At 43.1% G+C, this 18,089-nt stretch overlaps 1 protein-coding gene across 3 annotated transcripts in view; it reads left to right on the top strand.

Annotated features, from left to right (window-relative positions):
- The window catches only part of LOC139541050 (guanine nucleotide-binding protein subunit alpha-11), a 114,445-nt gene extending 103,475 nt beyond the window's left edge, over nt 1–10,970 (top strand). For 2 of the 3 annotated variants that reach the window (XM_071345225.1, XM_071345228.1), the window contains 4 exons: nt 624–668; nt 4,877–4,939; nt 5,341–5,415; nt 6,313–10,970. In XM_071345225.1, the coding sequence (XP_071201326.1) occupies nt 624–668; nt 4,877–4,939; nt 5,341–5,415; nt 6,313–6,540 (411 nt within the window). In that variant the 3' untranslated portion in view covers nt 6,541–10,970. The remainder of the gene's footprint in view (nt 1–623; nt 669–4,876; nt 4,940–5,340; nt 5,416–6,312) is intronic. The other variant, XM_071345226.1, reaches the window with a different exon arrangement.
- Nucleotides 10,971–18,089: the final 7,119 nt, after the last annotated feature.

Below are 18,089 nucleotides of genomic sequence, written 5' to 3'. Positions count from 1 at the left end.
CTTGCCAGGCCTGTGTAGCTGTCTGATATTCTGTCTCTAATTGATCCGTTGACTGGCTTAATCTCATCTAATCTGTGCAGCGCTGCACTCGTATCCATCAGCAGGTCAGTGTGTGTGGAGCTTCAGCCCAGCCTGCCCCCCCCTCCCCTAATTGCCTATCGGGTTCCCCCGCTTCGCCGCCTGCTAACGCAAGCACCTCCATTTCCCCAGCACCATAATTGCTTTAGGGACATGCCGTTTGGGGTGGAAGGCTTGCTCTCCTCTCTCGTGTGTGTGTGTATGTGTGTTTGTTTTAGAGCGTTGGAGCCCATGCCTTCACAGACCGAGAGGGTGATTTAACAGGGCAAATGCTGAGCCACTGGCCCGCTCATTAACACAGAACACACACACCATCCCTTCTCACAGCGACACACAGAAGGACACCTATAACAGGATGTGTGTAAAGGGTTCGACCTGATGTAATGACATGATACATGACACCCAGGAGATGGCTGCTGTAGACTGCTCTGTGGGACAGTCAGAAATGCATATAGACAATCTGTCTACAGGACATAATGTCATTTCCCTCCTTCCATTATTATACTGTATATATAATAACGCCTCCTCTTCCTTCTACTTTACAGTACTATGAGATGTCCTATGGGCTGAACATCGAAATGCACAAGCAGGTAAGTCTCTCGTGCTACGTTAATAGGAACCCCTCCTTCAGCAGTGATATCTGAGAGAGGAATCTGTTCTTCTCCTTGTGTGTGCCGAGTAGTCGGACAAAACAAGAATCCTAATGGATATGGACAATTTCCGGACTACGGTTATGATCCGAGTATTTTATTATTTTATTATCCGTGATCGGGGAAAGAAAGTTATTTTTGGGTGCCAGCACGCATCTTTCTCATGTCAATCAGTCATGTGTGAGGTTCTAGGTGGTCTAAATGACTCAACTGGCTGTAAAGAGAAGGGCGGGCTGTATGTTGATCCTGCTGCCATGATTGGATAGAGGAAAGCTGTATTTTTCCATCCACTTGCTTCAGAATTTCACCCGATCAGTTTTCGGTCTGATGATTTAGATTTCTGCTGCCTGTTACTATGATAAATCACATGGCGAGGATTAGAGGTCGACCGATTAATGGGAATGGCCGATTAATTAGGGCCGATTTCAAGTTTTCATAACAATCGGAAATCGGTAATTTTGGATGCCGTTTTTATTTTTTTATTTTTTTATATATATATTCTTATTTTCAATGACGGCCTAGGAACGGTGGGTTAAAATCACTACACAGAAGTATATATTTTTAAACCTGCATATTTAGCTAAAAGAAATCCAGGTTAGCAGGCAATATTAACCAGGTGAAATTGTGTCACTTCTCTTGCGTTCATTGCACGCAGAGTCAGGGTATATGCAACAGTTTGGGCCGCCTGGCTCATTGCGAACTAATTTGCCAGAATTTTACGTAATTATGACATAACATTGAAGGTTGTGCAATGTAACAGGAATATTTAGACTTATGGATGCCACCCGTTAGATAAAATACGGAACGGTTCCGTATTTCACTGAAATAATTCATGTTTTGTTTTCGAGATGATAGTTTCCGGATTCGACCATATTAATGACCTACGGCTCGTATTTCTGTGTGTTATTATGTTATAATTAAGTCTATGATTTGATAGAGCAGTCTGACTGAGCGATGGTGGGCACCAGCAGGCTGGTAAGCATTCATTCAAACAGCACTTTTGTGCGTTTTGCCAGCAGCTCTGCTGTTTATGAATTCAAGCCTATCAACTCCCGAGATTAGGCTGGTGTAACCGATGTGAAATGGCTAGCTAGTTAGCGGGGTGCGCGCTAATAGCGTTTCAAACGTCACTCGCTCTGAGACTTGGAGTAGTTGTTCCCCTTGCTCTGCATGGATAACGCTGCTTCGAGGGTGGCTGTTGTCGATGTGTTCCTGGTTCGAGCCCAGGTAGCGGCGAGGAGAGGGATGGAAGCTATACTGTTACACTGGCAATAATAAAGTGCCTATAAGAACATCCAATAGTCAAAGGTATATGAAATACAAATCGTACAGAGAGAAATAGCCCTATAATTCCTATAATAACTACAACCTAAAACTTCTTACCTGGGAATATTGAAGACTCATGTTAAAAGGAACCACCAGCTTTCATATGTTCTCATGTTCTGAGCAAGGAACTTAAACGTTAGCTTTCTTACATGGCACATATTGCACTTTTACTTTCTTCTCCAACACTTTGCATTATTTAAACTAAATTGAACATGTTTCATTATTTATTTGAGGCTAAATTGACTTTATTGATGTATTATATTAAGTTAAAATAAGTGTTCATTCAGTAGTGTTGTAATTGTCATTATTACAAAACAAAAAAAAACGTCCGATTAATCGGTATCGGCTTTTTTTGGTCCTCCAATAATCGGTATCGGTATCCGCGTTGAAAAATCATAATCGGTCGACCTCTAGCGAGGATGTTTGCTATCAATGTGCGTAATATCTAACAAGCGGGGCAAGCGTAGGAGAAAAAATATGAACCGCTGCTGCGCATTCTGAGTGACAGACAGCAAACGTGGGTGCCCGCTGCAAGTTGAGGACACACACACCCCTCTGTTCACTGCTCTTAATCTGCAGCTTTTTTGCAGTGAGAATGTGCAGGGAGGTGTTTTGCCAACGTCTACCGATCACTAATATCATCCGATCCGACTATCAACTGTCAACTTGCGGATACGAGTACGACCATGTCGGCACACCCCTACTTCCCATCATGCTGCCTGTAGACAGACGGACAGTGAATCATCTCTCTGTGGCATCGATGAGAAAGCATCATTACTCACAGAGGGCTTGTTCTAATGGAAGGAGCAGTACAGTACTGCACAGGTTAAAGCTCTAATCTAGGTATATTCCTACATGATCAGTGGAAGAGTAGCGTACTACTGTCTAAGGGGCTCATCTGGTGCCCAGTGCCCATTGATCAGGGTGTGTGGGGAGTAATTTATGGGCAGGCCGCTGGGGTAGAGCGATGTGCCTCTGTGGACCTGGACTTATCTGCGACCTCGTCTGGCGATCGCGGCCACCCTAAAAGATTGACGGTTCCTCCCTGATAGCCACACCAGCAGCACGGAACACGCAGTGAAAAATAGCGTCACAAACACGCTCGCTTGCACACACACACAAGTGCATACACAGCCTCCACTCTGCCTCATGAGTACAATTCATCACCCCTACTCCTTTATTTGACGGGGATGAAATATTTAGAAATTCAGAGGCGAGAAAGCGCGAGGGGAGCTACGTGTGTGTATCCCCACTTATGTTTGCCTATGTGTGTGTATCCGCATTTTTGTTAGCCCGTTTGTGTGTGTGTGTGTGTGTGAGTACGTGCTTTGTGTGCCTTTGTGTGTGAGAGTGGGTGCAGATGAACTGCGGCAGCATTAGAGTTGAAATTGAAGGGGGTGTGTAGAACTGAATGTCGAGGAGAATTCACATCTGGGTTTTGTGTTCAGCCTGCTCTCTTCCTCCTCCCACTCTCCCTCGCTTTCTCTCTCTCCTCCTGAGCATTCTGTTCTCTCCAGCTGAGGGGCTCCAGACAGTTTAGTCTGGGATTGTGCCAGGGAGATATTGAAAAGGGGTTATTCGTGTTGTTTCTTCTTTCTCTCTGCTTTTTATTTATTTATTTAAAAAATAAATAAAAATGTTCTTGCCAGTTGCGAGGCCTCTCTCCGGTTAGCCTAGATGAATTGTGCTCCCGCCTGACAAAACATTTGGCATTTCCTCTTATTTTTGTGTGTGTGATGTGATCTTGTGTGTGTGCGTATAGAAAGAAGAGTGGAGAGACAAAATACATTTTTAGAGGAGAGAGCAAGAGATGTCGGTGTGCATGATAGTGATAAGAGTGTAATGGTGCATGGTAAATGAGTGTGATGAGGTCTCTTCTCCGATATCACGCTGAATTAGAAAGTAACACAATTAACACTGTGTTGCATATCTGAGTTGGTTATAATAATCACTGCCCGAACATGATGTAATATGTACAGATGTGTGATCTTAATTTGACCTACATTGTCACAGCAAAAGAATCCTGCATGTTGCTTGATCGGTGGTTAGGCTATTAGCTGGCCAAAAGTTGGTTACTTGAAAAGTGCAATACTGTTAATATAACTGTGGGTTTTCAGTGAATTTTATGTACACTACCGTTCAAACCAGTTTGCGCTGTTCTGTGAAGGGAGTAGTCCACAGCGTTGTATGAGATCTTCAGTTTCATGGCAATTTCTCGTATGCAATAGCCTTCATTTCTCAGAACAAGAATAGACTGACGAGTTTCAGAAGAAAGTTATTTGTTTCTGGCCATTTGGAGCCTGTAATCGAACTCACAAATACTGATGCTCCAGATACTCAACTAGTCTAAAGAAGGCCAGTTTTATTGCTTCTTTAATCAGGACAACAGTTTTCAGCTGTGCAAACATAATTGCAAAAGGGTTTTCTAATGATCAATTAGCCTTTTAAAATTATAAACTTGGATTAGCTAACACAATGTGCCATTGGAACACAGGAGTGATGGTTGCTGATAATGGGCCTATGTAGATATTCCATAAATATCAGCCGTTTCCAGCTACAATTGTAATTTACAACATTAACAATGTCTACACTGTATTTGTGATCAATTTAATGTAATTTTTAAGTACATAAAATGTAGCTTTTCTTTCAAAAACGTTTCTAAGTGACCCCAAACTTTTGAACGGTAGTGTAATTCGGTGCAGGAAAATTCTCAGCAACAAAAGAGTGATCAAATTAAGGTCCTACATTCTGTATATTTGTTTGTGTTGTGAGACTGAGGGGTGTTAAATGAAGCTAAGGGCTGATATGTTTTATCTCCTCAGGCTGAGATTGTGAAGAGATTAAACGGGATTTGTGCCCAGGTCCTCCCTTATCTGTCCCAGGAGGTAAGACCACCCTCTAACCCCTGACCCTTTACCCCTAACCCCAACCCCACATTGCGACCTTAGCCTGGAATGAGATCATTCTCATTTGACCGCTCCTCCTCCCTCCCTCCCTGTAATATATTTTTCTCTGTCCTCCCTCCATTCATCATTGAGAGCCCTGTAATCAAAGGGGCCAGTGCGCTCTGCTGTGATCCAGATAAGATGTGCTCATTTATGTCCATGACAAGATGACCCTGACCCTTTCCAACATGGGAGTAGATCATTGATTCTCCATCAGAGCCCTGTGTTCTGTTAGTGGTGGCTGGCTGAATAACTGAATGGGTGAGGAGCACAGGGTCAGTGTTGGTAGTGTTGATCCATCTACCCCCCCCCCCCCCCCTGTGTGTGTGTTTATCCCCCAGCACCAGCAGCAGGTCCTGGGGGCCATCGAGAGGGCCAAGCAGGTCACCCCTCCAGAGATGAACTCCATCATCCGGGTAGGCTGCTCCCTCCAGCCCCTCCTCTGTGGGGTTACTGCTACTATTTCACTGTCTTTTATGATGCATCTGCTGTTCTGGGGTTTCCTTCAGCTTTGTCTGGTGTTTTTAGGTATTGAAGATGATGATAAACGATCTTTGTGTGTATATTACACTGAGTGTACAAAACATTACGAACACCTTCCTAATATTGAGTTGCACCCCCTTTTACCCTCAGAACAGCCTCAATTTGTCAGGTTGTGGACTCTACAAGGTGTCAAAAGCTTGTGTCAAGTTGTCTGGATGGGCTTTTGATGGGGGACCATTCTTGATACAGAGATGACTGTTCAGTGTGAAAAACCAAACAGCATTGTAGTTCTTGACACATTTAAACCGGTGCACCTACTACCATACTCCGTTCAAAGACACTTCAGTAATTTGACCCTGTGAATGGTAAACATACACAATCCATGTCTCAATTGTCTCAAGGCTTAAACATTCTTATTTAACCTGTCTCCTCCCCTTCATCTACACTGATTGAAGTGATTTTAACAGGTGACATCAATAAGGGATCATAGCGTTCACCTGGATTCACCTGATCAGTCGGTCATGGAAAGAGCAGGTTTTCCTAATGTTGTACACTCGGTGTATGTATATGTCACATGCGGCCGGTGGTACCTTAATTGTGGAGGACATGCTCTTAGTAATGGCTGTAACAGAATACATGTGTTTGATGCCATTCCAGCCATTGTTATGAGCCGTCCTCCCCTCAGCAGCCTCCTGTGGTTTATGTATAATGTGTGTCTACATATATGTTTATCGTATACCCTCAGTGTATGTGCATATGTGTGCGTGTGAGAGCCATATGCACCCATCTGTACCTCCCCTGTGTTTGAGCTGTGTGTTTGTTGTCCGCAGCAGCAGCTCCAGGCTCACCAGCTGTCCCAGCTCCAGGGTCTGGCCCTGCCCATGACCCCCATGCCCCTGGGCCTGAGCCAGTCCACCCTGCCGGCCGTCACCTCCTCCTCAGGCCTCTTCTCCCTCTCCTCCATCCTTGCCTCGCAGGCCCAGCTGGCCAAGGAAGAGAAGGCGTCCCGTGAGGGAGCCGACAACCACCGTGAGGAGGACGGGGACAAGTCCGACTAGAGCTCCCTCTCTTTCTCCCTCCACCGCATATCAGCAGCATCGGAGGGCTGTGGTCCTGTATACCTGCTATGTATCCATGCCAGCCTTCCTCCTCTCCCCTACGTCCTTCTCCCTAATCGTCCTACTTATATTTGCCATGCTTGGTTTTTTAATTCTACTCTATTTTTCTCTCGCTCTCTCGTCCTATCTGATGCTTTTGCCGTCATTCCAACTGTGTACAGTGTTGAGATTTTTTTCTTCTTCTTTTTTTACAATTTCATCAGATATTGCTTGATTTCTTTTTGTTAATTGTGTATTCTTGTCACGGACCACCAACTGTCCCTTTTCCTTCCATTCTGACCACATTTTCACTCTTTACTCTCCCTCTTTTAAAGGAGGAGTTTCCTTTTTTACAACCAAATCTCTGTTTTTGATGTAAATAGCATGTTGTATAAGGGTCCAGACACCTTTTTTGTGATTTCAAATGTTTTTGAGAAAGAACTTTTAGTGTAGTGATGCCGGTCTTTAGATGTTGTACACATGAAATTGTCATTCCAAACTTTATCCTCAACGTTATATTCCATTTTGTTGCGACTCAAGCTATATCTCTCCGTCCATTCTACATGTAACTGCCAAAAGAAAGGAAACACTTGATTAAATGAGGGATACAAAGTGTTTTGAAAGCACGAGGTGCTTCCACACAGGAAGTTCCAGACACTTGTAGAATCTATGCCAAGGCGCATTGAGGCTGTTCTGGCGACCATGGTGGCCCAATGCCCTATTAAGACGCTTTGTGTTGGTGTTTTTCTTATTTTGGCAGTTACATGCAGCAAGCTACACGGAAAATGGAACAGCTGGATAGGGGAAACTACTTGAGTCGCCAAAAGGGAATATAACATTCTGGATAAAGTTCGGAATGACACAATTTCATGTGTACAGCATCTAAAGCCCTGCATCACTACTACGAGCTTTGCTGTTTCTACAAATACATATTTGGGTGTTTTTGGAACCTTTGTTTCGTGTTTTTTGGGGGCCCCATACTACACGACGAGGACAAAAAATTGATGTGCTGTTTGGGTTAAGTTTCTCAAACTTGAAATCACAAAAGATTCTGGACTGTACTATAACATGCCATTTACATCAATAATAGACATTTGGTTGTAAAAAAATTAAAAAAAATAAAAAAAAAGGGGGAAACTTATCCTTTAATCACTCTCTCCTCCCCTCCATTTTGCTAATTTGTGTTCTTTCTCTCTCTCATAAGTGGATATTTGTTTGCACGCCACCGTCGCTGAGCGGCTCCTTCCTCCCTTTTTAACCAGGGCCCATCTGGGACCCTGAATGTCACACAGTATAATTGGAATAACAAACCAGAAGAGATCCAACAGACAGGCTCGCGTTACACAGCTCTCTAGCCTCTGTTGTGTCAACTTGATTCGATCGGTTGGTGTACACGACTTTGTTGCTTGCTTACGATGAGCTACATCTTAGATGAGCTACATCGAAACCGGTCTATGGACGTCTGAATCCTAACTTGAAAATACTGCGTTGATAGTTGGGTGCACTTCGATTTTCAGGTTAGTAATCGCCCCCAAGTTGAAGGAGGGTAGTTGAAAGACGTCAGTCTTCTTGGGGAATAGTGTAACTAGGTAATTCCAGTCCCTGATGGCTATAGTTGGGAAAGAAGCATTCCTGTCTTAATGCCATGTAAAGCTGTGCTCTTACGTAGTCAAACTCTAGTGCTGCTTTTAGTCGTTTTAAGAAAGTAGGACGTATTGAAAAAAATAAGTAGAGAGATGTATAATAAAAATTGTATATGGGAAACGAAAAACACCTTAGAGCTACTTTCATGCTGTTTCTCTTCAAGTCTGTGCTATCAGTCCTCCAACAAATCCACCCCCTATGACAAATTCCCCAAAGAACCCGGTCTAACCCACTGAGCTGCTTTAGACATATCCACACACAGCAGCTTCCATGAAAGGCATGCTATCAGTACTATAACAACAGTCCGAATGTCCAGATCGCAGCGATGATAACATTGTGGAAAGTAGAAAAGACCTGCAGATCTTTTTTTCTCCTTTCTGTAAAGTGCACTAATATTATGTTTTGGCGGTGATGCAGTAGAGGAGAGTAGTTGCCTCCAACACTAGAGGGCAGTAAGTGTTATAGAAAGCAGCTCTGACGTCCATTGTATCACCTCTTTGAACAGGAGTCCTCCGGTCTATTTTAGGAAACGGGTTGACATCTCTGTTAACCCCTATTGTTAGGCAGCGGCATTGAACATATTATGCAAAATGTCCACTCAGCCCCGACTATCTTTTTACTCAAAGATGAATCTCTGTATAAGAAAAAATTATACATGATTGAGCTTTCTCTTGTATACAATACATTAACAGCACTCGCATATTTTGATCTATTGTCCATGGCCAATGAATAGTTAGCGTAATGTTTTTGAGCTGTTCTTTGAGTAGATAAAGCACAAATAGCCACTGTTTAATGTGCATTTACAAAAATATATTTTTCCCAAACATGTTTCTCACAACCTATTGGAGAAACAGAGCGAGAAACGACAGCTTGATACGATATTACCTGGACCCGTGAGTGGGCTGTAGGCGAGAACTGAAGCTGTACCTGGGCTTGAAGAAATAATGATATGAATATGATGATCTCCTCTGATTCCCAGGATCCTTCAATTCGAAGTCCCATTAACCAGCTCTGCAAACGTTATGACAATACGTTCGGTAATCACCGAAATATGGCACTCCATTTAGTATGATATGTTACGTTTCGTATGTATTAATTTGTGGATGTCCATCATCCATTTTGTATGGTATGATAGGTTACAAATTGCAAATGTTTTGTTAAGAATTCAATTTATTGTTGCTAAGGTTGGCTAGGTGGCTAACGTTATCTAGTCTAGTGGTTAAGGTTGGGAGTTGCGTTAAAGGCTTAAGGATGGGGAAAGTGTTATCTCGCATGCTAAGTAGCTAAAAAGTAGTTGCTAAAGTTGTCTGTGATGAGATTCGAACGCGTTATCTTTTTGTTTGTTAGATGTTCGCGTTATACTCCCACCCCAACCAACCAACCACCCACCCTCCTTCCTTTTGGCTTAAGTAACATTGTTTTATGTAACCATACCAAACGTAACATATCATACTAATTTGAGTGTCCTGGATTTATGTTTACTATGTTAAGTCTAGTCTGAGACGGGCTGTTTTTGGAAGTACATACTGTGTGTAAATGCAGTAATGACAATAGTTGCTCCGCTAAACTCCATATTTTGGTGAGTTCCGAACATGTTTTACAACGTTTGCAGAGCTGGTTAATGGGACTTTGAGTTGAAGAATCCTGGGCGTCGCAGGCAATGTCGTCATATTCATCATCTCCCAGGTACTGGTTCGGGCTAGAACTAAGGTCTAGAACCTTGGGTTGAATAGGCAGCCCTAGAGCTATGGGGAATATAGAAGATGTGTGTGATGGTGACTGTGGTGGTTTTACTGTAAGATTCATTGGGAGGTAATTGGTGTTATTGTCTGACCATTGTTTTGATCCCAGCCTGTGATACAGCATGTGATGTACTGTATGTTTTTGTATTTCCCTTATATTAATAGACATTCTCCGTTCTGTTTTTGGTGGGTTACACTGTGAGGGTATATAGATTTGTGTAAATTTCCTAGATAACTCTGAGATGATTCCATAGCCGTATGTGAATGCATTCATAAACCTCTGTAATATTAGATTTGAACGTTGGTCAGTCAGTGGTGAACCTGGGATTGACGTGTGGCTCTCTAAGCTTGTGAGCACAACTTACTCCTATGGACTTAAACAGTAGTGATATGCAACGAGTGTGAGTAGCTAGATGCACACAAACGCATGTCTCTTGGGGAACTATATTCCTTTCTATTAGCGAAGAAATGTTTAAAAAAAAATTGGTACACATTCTCTGTGATCAATGCACTTGTTTGAATATTATCGCTATAAAATAGAATGAGAGTAAAAAGCTGTTAAATTCTGATACAAATGAACTATGTATTTGTTTAGTAGGTGGGGACCAGTTTATGTATACAGTTATACATATAAAGCTTTACGTGTATATGGCTGCATCTTCTGTCTGTCCTGGATGGTTCCTGTGCTATGTCCTACAGTACTGATGTGACACTAGAGGAACTGCAGTACTTTGACCTATACCTGACCCAATCGCTTGCCCTTTCCCCAAAGCGTGAAGCATTGTAAGCATTTTGAGCTTTGTAAAGGTCATTTTTTAAATACTTATTTTGTGTATAATGTAAAACCTAAAGTGTGTACTTTGGCAACAAAAAAAAGTGTCATGAAATCATAGCTTCATTTAAACAAGGTGAAATATAAAAAGTAACACATTTACTATACATAACTGAAATGTTCTGCAGTAAGGAAGTACTTATGGTGCCTTACAAATAAAGTCAATCAAATCAGCCGTGCGTGTTTGTCATTATGTATCTACTACTCCAAGAGGCCATGGTGAAAATGCAGTGGAGCTCTAGTATATTTTCATTATTTCAGTATTACTGCTAGATGAAGTATGACATTCACAAGACTAATACTCTGCCTATTGATGTACAGTAGCATTTAAATAGTCTCATATGGACATTGTCAATGCCTGGGGAGCTTTGAGGTCCTTGTAGTTCATTGTAACTCCACAAGGCGGAAGTGTTGATTTAAAAACATCCTGTCTCATTTCTTCTCTGGGCTGAATAATGCTCTGAGGTATTCCTCCATGTACTCTGGCACAGAGGCATGGAATATTTGAAGAATGGGATGTCTGCTCCGTGGGGTTCCTGATTTAGGTTTAGAAATTCTCCACCACGTGTTCTGTTTTATTATAACATTGGAGACATTGAGACATGACCCAGTTGGTACCTCCGCAAAACCCTTGTGTAGATATTCCATCTATCAATCAAATGCATAACTTGTCATCACATTCAGTTATTTCTCATTACACACAGATATGCAGTGTTATGCATACACAGACAGTTACACACACCCTCTTCCTATTGGTTATTTTGTGTGTGTGGTTCCAGCCCTCTTCCTCCTCTCCTTCCTGCTCTGCTCTCTCACCCCATGGACTCCTCTGGATCTGAGCCCAGCGTTTAAATAAATATGAAAGTGCCCTATTTTCTGTGTCAGGATACAGACTCCTCGGAGAAGCATTGATGAGTTGGTGATTGTTTTTCCTCTGCGACAACACATTGTATGGAAAAGCTGAGAAAATCGTTCAGATTTAATTTGAATGGTTATTAGCTACATCAAAGCCACCATACACTGTAGGCCTAAGAAAACATGAACATATTGTAATGATTTATGATTGCTAAATACTGCCCGATTTAAACACTTGCCCTCCATTCCCCAAAATGTCTGTTAATATTGGACTATAAATTGTGCCTTCCTGTACTATACTTATGCTAAAATGTTTATTCTACTGAGCCATTTACTTTGTTCTTATCTTAGTATTTATTGTTGTTGCATTGTCAAGAAGGAACCTGCAAGTAAGCATTTCATTGGACAGTCTATTCCGTGTCTATCCCATACATACGACCAATAAAACTTGAAACTAATGTTGGCTAATTAACTGTGTGCATGTACTGAGCAGAGGAGATAGAGAGGGGAGTGGAGCGCCTGAATGGAGAGCGGGAAGCGTCTTGATTAATCATGATTGACTCATTCAGAGCCATCGCTGCTTCCCCCATCACTCCCTCGCTCCTGCTCTACTTTATGGCTTGATTATGGAGACGCTCTCTTTTTTTCCTCTCTCTGTCTCCTTTCTCTCTCTCACCTCTTTCTGTCTGTCTCTCCCATACCTCTCTGGGGCGATACATGCTGTGCTGGTTTATTCATGTGTCCCAGGGAACGGAGGCTGTCAATCTGCCTCCTCCATCCTCCCCCTCTCCTCCATCCCTCAGTCTATCTCTCCTGTCATTCCTCGCTGCCTCCCTCTGTCACTCTCCCTCTCTTTTGTCTCTCTTACGTCTGTGGCAGTCTCACCCTCTTAGTTTTTTTTCTGCAAAGGCCTCACTATTTATATTAATCTTCATTTCTTTCTCTGTCTTCCTCGTCTTCACACAGTCACACTTCAACTCTTGTTTCCTCCCTGCCAATCTCTCTTTTCTTTTTTCTCATCTCTCTCTTCTATCTATTCAGTGTGTCTGTCTTCATCTCCAGTCTTCGTGTGAGTGATGTATTGTATGGCCCAGCCCAGCTGGAGGAGTCCATGTTGACACAGCAGCTCAGTCTGATGCAGATGCTCTCATAGATCCACCATGGGAACCCATGTCTGTCTGCATCTTCTTTTCTAATCTGGTCTTCCTCTGCATATCCTCCTCTCGCTCCCTCTCTACTCTGTCCTTCACGTCAGCGTGTGTATGTCCGTCCGTGTGTCAGTCTGTGTGTGTGCGTGTGTGAAAGGGCAATGTGTCTCATCAGTGGTCTGCTGTGGGATTTGCAGCAGCTGTTTTAGTGATACAGTAGCAGGAAACCTAGTTGGAGAAATGGGGACTATTAAAAGTTTAATAGAGTCATGTGAGATACAAACAACATCCCCCTTTTTTCCCTCTCTCTGCCTATCCTTTCTTTCCTTCACTGCCCTTCCCGCTCTAGCTCCCCCTCTCTCATATCCTCCTCTATAATTCCCTCTCATCTTCTCTCTGTTCTCTCTATCTCTGTTCTCTTGCTCAACACCTTCCTCTCTCATTTCCCTGTCTCACCCCTCCCAATCTCTCCTGCCACTCTTTTTATCCCTCCCTCCCCATCTCACTCTTCCACCCTCTCTCCCTTCTCTCTCTCTCTCTCTCCCCCCTATCTTTATGAATCATCCTCACCCTCTCTCTCCAGTGCTAGTGAGATAAGAAAGGAGGGAAGGAGCGAGGGAATGTGAGAGAGTAGAGACGGTACTAATGGTGTTCAGTGTAAAGCCCTCCCCAGTGTGGTAGTGGGCTGTTACCCAGCTGTCTGTGGGGCTTCTTGCCTGTCACTTCCAATCCCAGTGACACCACAGCTACAACACACACAGCTAGCTAGCATTCCACCTTGCCCCGCCCTTACACACACACCCCTCCTCTCCACCACCTACTCTCTGGCTCTTAAAGACACACACACACATGTATATGCTTGCACACAGAAGCATACTCACAGTACAGTCACACACGCACTGCTGGTGCAGTGTAGACTCCACCTTGCTGAAAGCCAAATTCATTTAGCGAGCACTCTCCTTTTCCTAGCTCTGTGTGTGTATGTAACTATGTATGACTGTGTGTGTGTGTGTGTGTATTTGCGTGCGCACACTTGCATCATCTCTTATTCATCCCTTTACAACCTCCATCTATCACGACTCTGAGAGAGGAAAACACATCAGGCTGAAAGTACAATAGTGCCTGTTCCTCACTATCTCTAATCTCACACTCTTCTCTCACTCACTCTACCTCTGTCTTTTTTCTAATGCTCCCTTGTCCCAGACAGTAAGCAACAGTGTGTCAATGACATGTTAATGATAGGGTTATTACTGTTGTAAACACTATTACTGTTGTAAACACACACACAGGCTTTTCTAGTTGGATCCCGTCCTTTCAGTCAGTCAGTCTGTTAGTTCTGTATAAGTAGTATATATATGTTGTCCCAGTTTGCCCTCCCTCTTCTCTGCTCTGGCGCTGGCCTGCCTCTGAGCTGTGGTCTCTGTGTGAGTGGCGTGTGGTCATCCCGTGGTCTGTTCGCAGTCCCAGTGCGGTTCGCTCGCTCAGACTGAGGCCTGTGACCCTGTCTGTCTGTCTGTGTCTGCTGACTGGTGTTTCCCAATAAAACTCTCTGTGGTTCTGATGGGGTGTGATTAGAAAGCCAGTGTACACACACTAAGACACACACGCACTACTCTAGACTTTTCATATCACTCTTTCCTACTGTGTCAATCATCTCATTATAACACCATGAGAACTAGTGTTCTCCACCTCCTGAATAATCTGACAATGAACTGAGAAAAGTAATTCATCATATCCTGCCATGAGGCTAGCCTGTCAATTATAATGATCTTAGCGAGAATGATAAATATTGTAAATGATCTAAATTGTAAATGATTATGCATTTCACCCAACGCCTTTACAAGTTTCCACTGAATATTACTTGGAAGTGAATGGTGGCAAAAATGTTACTTTTAAACTAAAAAACAGATAGAACAGAGATGCTAGGTCTAGGTCCCAAGAAACAAGGAGATCTGCTGTCGGATCTGACAATGAATCTCGATGGTTGTACAGTTGTCTCAAAACTGTGAAGGACGTTGTCGTTACTCTGGACCCTGATCTCTCTTTTGACAAACATATTTAATGAGCAGCTTTTTTTCATCTTCATAACATTGCAAAAATCTGAATACTTTTTGTCCAAAATGATGCAGATAAATAAATCCATGCTTTTTCCACTTCGATGCTCTACTGCAATGCTCTACTCTTCGGCTAGCCGGATAAATCACTAAGTAAACTTCAGCTAGTGCTAAACACGGCTGCTAGAATCTTGACTAGAACCAAAACATTTTATCATAAGCATTACATGGACCTACTCCTACCTATCTCCCCGATTTGGTCCTGCCGTACACACCTACACGTACGCTACGGTCACCAGACGCAGGCCTCCTTATTGTTCCTAGAATTTTGAAGCAAACAGCTGCTATTTGGTCTTTTTTAGTATTTTATTAGGATCCCCATTGGCTGTTGCAAAAGCAGCAGCTAATCTTCCTGGGGTCCACACAAAACATGAAACATGACATAATACAGAACATTAATAGACAAGAACAGCTCAAGGACAGAACTACGTAAAAAAGATCAGTACATACACACAAACTATCTGGGTCAAATAGGGGAGAGGCGTTCTGCCATAAGGTGTTGATTTATCTGTTTTTTTAAATCAGGTTTGCTGTTTATTTGAGCAATATGGGATGGAACGGAGTTGCATGCAATAATGGCTCTATATAATACTGTAAGCTTTCTTGAATTTGTTCAGGATTTGGAGACTGTGAAAAGACACCTGGTGGCATGTCTGGAGGGGTAAGTGTGTGTGTCAGAGCTGTGTGTAAGTTGTGTGTAACTATACAAATTAGATAGATAGATAGCTCTGAATCCATGATATGGCAGAGGTTGAAAAGCCATATCACAATTTTTTCAACAACAGGTTATGGTCAATAATATCAAAGGCTGCACTGAAATGTAACAGTACAGCTCCCACAATTTTTCAACCAATCATCAGTCATTTGTGTCAGTGCAGTACATGTTGAGTGCCCTAGCCTGGTTCCTGACTTTCTAGGGAGTTTTTCCTAGCCACCATGCTTCAATATCTGCATTACTTGCTCTTTGGGGTTTTATGCTCTGTTTCTGTAGAGAACTTTGTGATGATGTAAAAAGGGCTTTGATTGATTTGATTGATTGATTGATTGATTGATTGATTATCTCCCCCAGTAGAAGGAACCATCTTATCCAAGCTAGACTGAACACCAGGGGCTACTTCCAATAGTTTAAAGTGTATCTTTCATCACTCCCTTCCTGTTTTGTAATAACTGACTAGTAAGGACCTGTTATGGCCAATCAAGGAAGGAAGGAATGAAAGAAGGAAGGAAGAAATAATTGATTTGATACGTTTTTAAACTGGTCCTAGGTAACAGCGTGATTTAGGACAGTGAAGACAGGTAAAACTAGAGCCATGCTCTACTATATCTCCAGTCTATCCACAGTGGACTGCACCGCAGCAGTTAGGGTCTCATGTGTACAGGTAGTGTAGTTATGTTTAATTTCCTGTCCAAGCCTCTGCTGCATGTGTAGAAGCTATAAAAAGCTCTATTGGAGATTTGTTAGATGGCCAGGGAGTCAGGTGCAGCACAGAGGCCACACTGTGAGGTCAGAGACAGGGCAGAGGACGGGGAGGGAGAGAGAGAGGGAGGGTCGAGGGAGGGAGGGAGAGGGAGGGAGGGATAGAGAGTGTGAGGGATGGGGAGAGAGGGAGGGAGGGATAGAGAGTGTGAGGGATGGGGGGGGGGGGCATGTGAGGGTCACAGAGAGGTACAGCTGGGAGGCAGTTGGAAACAGAGAGATTGAGCAGAGGGTTGGCAGGATGTAATAAAGAGCATAGTGTGTTTAATTTATATTTGTATAGTTTTATGTGCAGAGCCTTCAACAAAGCCCAAAATCCTCCTGAAAGTACCGTATGTCTACAGCTACAGAGATGATACCTCACTGACATAGTGTCATAGTCAGGGTAGGTTTAGTCTTATTCTGGGGTGGAGAATGTATCCTGTGTATTGTGTATGTCTCCATGTATGATTGTATGTGTTTGAAGGCTTTGGGGTCTGATGTGTGAGGATAGAGGTCACTAGTGTGGCAAGGGTTGTCATTCTGCAGTCTTAGAGAGTCTCTGTGTGTGTGTGTGTGTGTGTGTGTGTGTGTGTGTGTGTGTGTGTGTGTGTGTGTGTGTGTGTGTGTGTGTGTGTGTGTGTGTGTGTGTGTGTGTGTGTGTGTGTGTGTGTGTGTGTGTGTGTGTGTGTGTGTGTGTGTGAGAGAGTGCGGCGTGCGTACAGTGTGTATGTTTTGTATTTGCGCCTGTGTACTGTGTATGTATTTATGTGTGTGTGTGTGTGAGAGAGTCAGCTCGTGAGTCAGTGAGCGTGTAGTGGTGAGTCAATGGCTGCTGACAGCTATGGAACATGCAGTCACAGTGCTCCAGTCCTGAGGGAATCACTGACTGGTCTTACCCACAGAGCCTCACACTGCTGCTCCTGCTGCTGCTGCCTGCTCAATGTCACTCTGACATTTACTCTCACAGGGAAACATCCACACTGAAGGGAATTCAATGCAAAATGGCAGCACACATACTGTACATGCTTATAAGAATTTAATACAAAACAAAAACGCCACTATACAGGTATATTTTGACCACAATACATACGAGTCCTTTTCTCCCAAATTCTTTAGAACTCTAGCCAACATTAGACATCAACCCCTCCCCTCCTCTTCTCGCTGTGTAAGTGTGACCATGATGTCCCAGCTATCCACCAGATGGTGTCATTTGGCCAAATGATGTAGATGTCTCTCTGGTTCCCTCTCTCAACACCCCCTCCCTCTTCCCTATACCTCACCACCATCCATCCACCCCACATTCATAGTTTTTCTCTCTTTCCATATCTGTCACCTCCTTTTTGAATGTACTGTATCGCCTTTCCTCCGTCCTGCTTTGATGATATTGAGAACATGTTTAAATAGAATGTGGGGAAGGGGAGGTAACAGAAAAGTTTCCATTTGGATAAAACAATATATATGTCTGTTTGAGTATAAATTGCTGTGGCTGTGTTTACATGTGTTCTATATGTGTATGAATATTTATGTATGTATATTTGCGTGTTCGTCACAGTGTGCGTGTGCGTGTGTGTGTGCATTAGTTACTCTCAGTTCAGGGAAGGGTTAATGCTGTCAGTAACAGGAAGAATTCCCAGATGGAAGACTTTTAGCTGCTGAACTTAATTGGCATGACATGGCCCAGGCACCCAGCCAACCTGCCTGGCCATTCCACAGCTG

Source organism: Salvelinus alpinus, chromosome 16, assembly GCF_045679555.1.
Source record: "Salvelinus alpinus chromosome 16, SLU_Salpinus.1, whole genome shotgun sequence".
Lineage (NCBI taxonomy): Eukaryota > Metazoa > Chordata > Actinopteri > Salmoniformes > Salmonidae > Salvelinus > Salvelinus alpinus.
Note: the sequence above shows the minus strand (reverse complement) of the source record. Positions and strands in the feature narration are given on the sequence as shown.